This window comes from Helianthus annuus, chromosome 3 (assembly GCF_002127325.2).
Source record: "Helianthus annuus cultivar XRQ/B chromosome 3, HanXRQr2.0-SUNRISE, whole genome shotgun sequence".
In the NCBI taxonomy this organism is placed as follows: domain Eukaryota; kingdom Viridiplantae; phylum Streptophyta; class Magnoliopsida; order Asterales; family Asteraceae; genus Helianthus; species Helianthus annuus.
The window spans coordinates 5,899,104-5,905,216 of record NC_035435.2 but is presented as its reverse complement, the minus strand read 5'-3'; the positions used below and the strand labels follow the sequence as shown (position 1 = coordinate 5,905,216).

General features: G+C 42.8%; 1 protein-coding gene across 1 annotated transcript; it reads left to right on the top strand.

Moving 5' to 3' along the window:
* Positions 1–3,452: 3,452 nt before the first annotated feature.
* On the top strand, positions 3,453–5,342 carry LOC110931147. Its single transcript, XM_022174553.1, has one exon. It carries the CDS (start codon positions 3,453–3,455, stop codon positions 5,340–5,342), a length of 1,890 nt encoding a protein of 629 aa, XP_022030245.1.
* Positions 5,343–6,113: the final 771 nt, after the last annotated feature.

Below are 6,113 nucleotides of genomic sequence, written 5' to 3'. Positions count from 1 at the left end.
GTATGGGTGAGGTTCCTCTACAAAGTGTGTTTTTCCTACAAAGTGTGTTTTTCCTACAAAGTGTAGGAAGTGATCTTGACCATTGGATGAGTGTGTTTGATGGTTGAGATCATCTTGGTGACATTTTGGTAATATGTGTGTCTTAAAAATAAGATGATTTAATTAATTAGGGGTAGATGTGTCATTTAGCTTGTTTTAAACATGGAAATAATAGTCATCCCATAAATCACTCCACATTTCTAGCAATTCTCTCTCTATCTCTCTCCCTCTCTCTCTCTCTCTCTCTTTCTTTCTTTCCTTCTCTCCTTCATGAAGAAACACAACGCTAAGAAAACGAATCGTGAATCATACAATATCACACATCGTGAAGAAACCTAACAAAACATATCGTGAATCATACAATATATACACAACGTCATTTAACTTGTATGGTGTGCTATACAATATAACACATCGTGAAGAACCCAAAAATTATATAACACAAGATCAAGAAATCACAAAAGACATGTCATTTGTGAATCATAACTAGTATAACACGTTGTGAATTAACCTGTAACTAGTAAAGCACATCGTCAAGAAATTATAAAGACATCTCCTTCCTAAAGACACGTTAATAATTACAAAATACATCTCCTTCCTAAAACATAAATTGTTATAACACACTATGAATTAACTTGTGATTGGTAAAACACATCATCAAGAAACTATTCATAAAGGATTGCAGCTGGTAAAACACATCGTCAAGAAATTGTTCATAAAGGATTGCAGCTGGTAAAACACATGTTACATTGTGAATGTTTAAAACACAACGACAACAAATCCTCTAATTAAGCCAATTATAAACTCCTAAAGCACAAAGGTATCAGTCTGCTTGCTATTAGAACACACTATCAAGAAATCATCCAACATTAATTCAATATCGTAATCATTGTTAGATAAATCATACAATTACTACAACACATCAAACAAAAATTTAAGTTATGCAATATCATAAAACTTTACCATCACCATAATCAACCATAACATTTGACGCCATGATTTTGATCAGTAAAGATGTTATGAAGAACCAGATGCAATATGAATGCTTTGGGAATATGTTATATCAATTGTATAATTTAGACGAAATTGTACTCGATTTGATTTCAATGAGATATCTACTTTCCTTAATTATCTGATTAGTTAGTTAATCTAATAACATAATCCATAATTACAATAATAATTAAATTACCTTAATACCCTTTTGATTAAAAACTTCAATTGCCACATGTCACATGTAGGAGACTTCCTACACTTTGTAGGAAAAATGGCTTTGTAGCCAACTCCTACCCTATATATATACATATAAGTGTATAAATATTATAAATTATTATTAATTTATGATAAAACTTATATTTATGTAATGTATATTTTTAGTTTATAATAGTTGTTGTATAAATAAAATTATATAATAATTATAATAGTAAAAATGTAATGGGTATACCCGATACCCGTGAGTATACCCGGTACCCGACGGGTAATTACCCGAAAAATACCCGATGGGTATTGGGTCGGGTATAGGACACGATTTTACAACCGGGTATGAGTATGTGATTACCAATACCCGACCCGAACCCAACCCATTGCCATCCCTATGTTCATGCATCAAATACTTATACTTGAGATTTTAATTTGATGATTTACGTAAAGGAGTTGTAGTCCAATACTTTATGGGTATGGTACTATAGTATTTGTCTTGGGATTCCACACTTTGTAGGAAAGTTTAAGTTTATTACCCAAATACCTTTTCACAAAAGAATAAAAAAAAGAGTTAAACCTTCTTCTTCTTCACAAGTTCTCTTGACTCCTATGCAACAAAACTTCCGGTGACTTTTTTTTTTTCTTTACATCCTCTTCATCATAGAGTCAATTACTAAGGATCCTTTAGTTTTTACTTATAGCATGAATTGCATATGCGATCTTAATATACTGTATGCAATAAATGACTATAAAAATATATGAGTTAATGGCAAAACTTTAGTGTAATCATTGTTGAATTGTCTGTGATGATATTTGAAGAGGTATGGTCCCAATCCCCTGCCTACATGGCAGGGACCACACCACTTTTTTGCACACAAGGCATCCACGTCACCAGAACTTTCTAGAAGCATCCAGAAGACGTCTAGGCGGTTCACAGCTGGCATCAAAGATGCTTTGCCCAACATAAAGGACAAACGTGTCACCATTGACAGAAGGCCACATAGGCCTGCGACAATCCAGGGAGCAGGGCTGACATGACCAGTACGAGGTACCCAGCACAGCCGAATACAAGGACGCCACGTGTATCACTACACCCTCCGCAACAGAGCAGACCAAGAGGATATTCCTCTTGGTCGGACAGCTGGCGCGCACCCACAGCTTGCACAGCTGCTTCCTCCTTCTTCACCCTCCGGCTATAAATAGGACCCTTCATCATTCAGGTTCAGGATCTTGGCTCTCTTTACTCACTCTACACACACACTGTTTTATTCCTCTCAGAGCAGTACTTATTCTCACGCCGGAGCCTGGTTAAGAGGGAAAACCCCCTTCCCCCCTCTTAACGAGACTAACGGTGTTTACTGTTTTGCAGATCTCAAGCCACCGATACGAGCAAGAGAAGAGGTTGAACCCATAAGTGAAACGACCCTCTTGGTTATCCTTGTGTTAACCCTTGTTTCAACATTGGCGCCATCCGCTTTTTTGCAAGACCACTCTCACCTCTTTTTCTCTTCTAAAAAACACTCGTGAAAATGGCAGACCAGAATCATTCACACCCATCTGACGGAGAAGTCTCTTCCTTCAAACTCGTTTCGGACACGGCACACGTCCAACGAGGTCAAAGGAACGAGACCATCCAAGAAGGTCAGCTGAACAACGAGTTTCCATCCATTTTTGGAAGTGCGTCCAGGGCTGTTAGCCAAACCACAACTGGACCCATCTTCCAAACACCAGCAAGAATCATCACTCAAACCACAAATGGAGCTGCTCTCCAATCTCCAACGGGGATATTACACCAAACACCTCCGCCGATGCAGACTGTAAGCCATGGACCAGGCCCTTCTGTTCCATCGGAACAAGCACAACTCAACTACTCTGCACTCTTAGGGCTACCCGAGGGAAAAACTCTGGCTTCCTGGTATGCCGAACAAATGGCGTCCATAAACCTCGTTTATACGCAGCTCAGCGCACAACAAGCCTTGCTCCAAGCACAGGCTAACCAATCAGCATTCGTAACTCCACAACCAAGGTCTCTGAGTACACACACGGCTCAGCAGACAAACGCGTGGAACTTACGACCAGAAAGAGAACCAGTGCAAAATGTCAGAAGACCCAGCATACAAGACACGCGCGATACTTATGCTGAAACAGAGAGCAACTTCGTTCAAACCTCCAATCTACAACGAAGGCCGATCCAAACCCGTTTGGGCGCGCGCAACATGAATACGGAATGGGAAGAGGAGGAAGACGACCCAACTTACAAGAGGGAATCCCCAGTGTTCAGCAGACTTCCTCCAGAACACGAAGCATACAAACCAACCAAGCGCGCGGGGTACAACCCCAAAGCAGAGCATGATTACACCTTGAGCTATCGTCCTGAGGACATGGCTGAAAATTCAAAATTCATTCGAGAAATCGCGTGCGCGGCCATCGACAAAACGAAATTACCACACAACGTGGGTAAATACAACGGGTTGACGGACCCAGATGATCACCTCCAGGTGTTTAAAGGTGCAGGAGCAACAGGCGGATGGAACTTACCAACATGGTGCCACCTGTTTGCTCAGACATTCGTTGGCGCGGCGCGCATTTGGTTCGACAACTTACCGGCGGGCAAAATCAAATCATGGGTTGATTTCCGAGAGAAGTTCCTGGCACACTTCTCTCAGCAGCGAAGACAAGCCAGAGATCCGGGTGATTGTCTGAACATATGGAGAAAAGACTATGAAAGCGTAGAAGATTTCATTACAAGGTACAACAAAGAATGTCTAGAGATCGGAGACATACCAGAGAAAATGATGCGCGCACACTTCATGCGAGCGGTCAAGTGCGACGATCTGGTTAAAAGAATCAAAGGGCGAGATGGAGGACCCAAAGACTGGGAAACCTTCATTGAAGCGGCCAAGACTATTGCGCAGACAGACAGGCAACTGACCGGTGACGATCACCGTCAACGCACACACAACCATAACGATCGAAACAACAGAAGAGGCAGAAATCAACCCTGGAGGGCTTCTGGGAACAGAGAAAGAAGCCCCCCACGGGACGATGCATGCCATACGATCAATCAGATAGCCCATCGAAAAGAAGTGAAGCGCGAAAACAGAGAAAAGCAGTGGACTCCACTAACCAAAACACCTTCTGAAGTTTTAGCCACAGAGAACCATCAGTTCAAACCACCCTTGCAGATGCGCAACAAAAGGGGTCAAGACCCAAATCTTTTCTGTGAATTCCATAAAGATACGGGCCACTTGACCGATGACTGCTTTAGCCTAAAGCAAGAAATCGAAAGAGCTCTAAGAGACGGAAAGCTCAGTCATTTAGTCAAGGGAGGAAAGCGCGATTACCGCCAGATACAACGAAGAGACGAAGGTCCAGACAACAAGAAGCTCAGAAAGCTAGAAACTCATATGGTGCAAGGAGGTCCACGGCGACCAAGAAAAAACTACAACAAGCGCGCGCAGGATGATTCATGGCGCGAGAAGCAGGTGGTTTTCCCAGTTGTCAGGGGAGGCCCAAGAGAAAAGTGGCCAATAGTCATCCCAGGGGTGATCGGCCACTACCAAACATATTACATCTTTATTGATCCCGGGAGCACCGCGGACATCATATATGAACAGTGCTTCAATCAATTTGACCAAGAGGATAAGTCGCGCCTAGAACCAGTCGATTACCCACTAACTGGTTTCTGCAACGAGGTCGTCTTTCCCCTAGGACAAATATCATTCCCAGTATTGCTTTCTGATGGGAGAAATTCAAGAACCGAAGAAGTCACATTCATGGTACTACCGGCACATTCAAGACATGACATCCTTTTAGGAAGAGAATCCCAAGGAGATTTCAGCATGATCTGTTCCGCACCACATTCTGCCATAGGTTTTCCAACCGAAACAGGCATCGCGTTGATATACGCAAGCAAAGAAGTGCTAGCAACAGATGAAATCAGACCGGCAAAAGCAAGCAAACAGGCACCGCGCATGGAAGCAGAGAAATGGGTATTGAACAGCGCATACCCAGAACAAACAGTCACTCTGGGGCCCGCAATGTCTGACCTAACGCGCGCGGCGCTAAAGAAATTATTGCACGAAAACATGGACGTGTTCGCCTGAACTCCGGCTGATATGGTTGGTGTTCCATGGCATATCGCAGAACACCGGCTAAATGTCTCAGAGGATGCAAAGCCAGTAGTGCATGCTAAACGACACCTGGGAGATATCAAACATGATGCAATGAAAGAACAAGTGTTGGAATTGCTGTACGCAGGAATCATCAGGGAAGTCCGGTACCAAACATGGGTAGCAAGCCCAGTAATGGTAAAGAAACCGAATGGTAGTTGGAGAATGTGTGTTGACTACAAGGATCTGAACAAAGCATGTCCCCGCGACTGCTACGCTTTACCAGATATAGATGAGAAAATCGATTCTTTGGCAACATTCCGGTGGAAATGTTTCTTGGATTGCTACAAAGGATACCACCAGGTCCAAATGGCCGTCCAAGATAAGGATAAAACCGCCTTCCGCACGCCAACAGGGTTGTATTGCTACACCAAGATGCCGTTCGGCTTAAAGAATGCAGGTGCCACGTACCAACGGTTGATGAACGAAACATTCAGTGACGCCATCGGTAAGTACATAGAAGTGTACATGGATGATCTGGTAATCATGAGCAAGGAGGAGAGCGCGATGCTGGCAAATATCCAGAAGACCTTCAACACGCTGCGCAACGTAAGCATCAAACTGAATCCAGCAAAGTGCTCATTCAGAATGGAAGAAGGAAAGTTTTTGGGCTTCATAGTCACTAAAGATGGTTTTAAGGTGAATCCAGAAAAGGTTCAGGCCATAGAAAGGATGCCTTCGCCAGCAAACGTCAAAGACATGCAA

Bases quoted from the DNA above. Each gene is read 5' to 3' on its own strand.
- LOC110931147 (XM_022174553.1), top strand. From the start codon at position 3,453: ATGAATACGGAATGGGAAGAGGAGGAAGACGACCCAACTTACAAGAGG.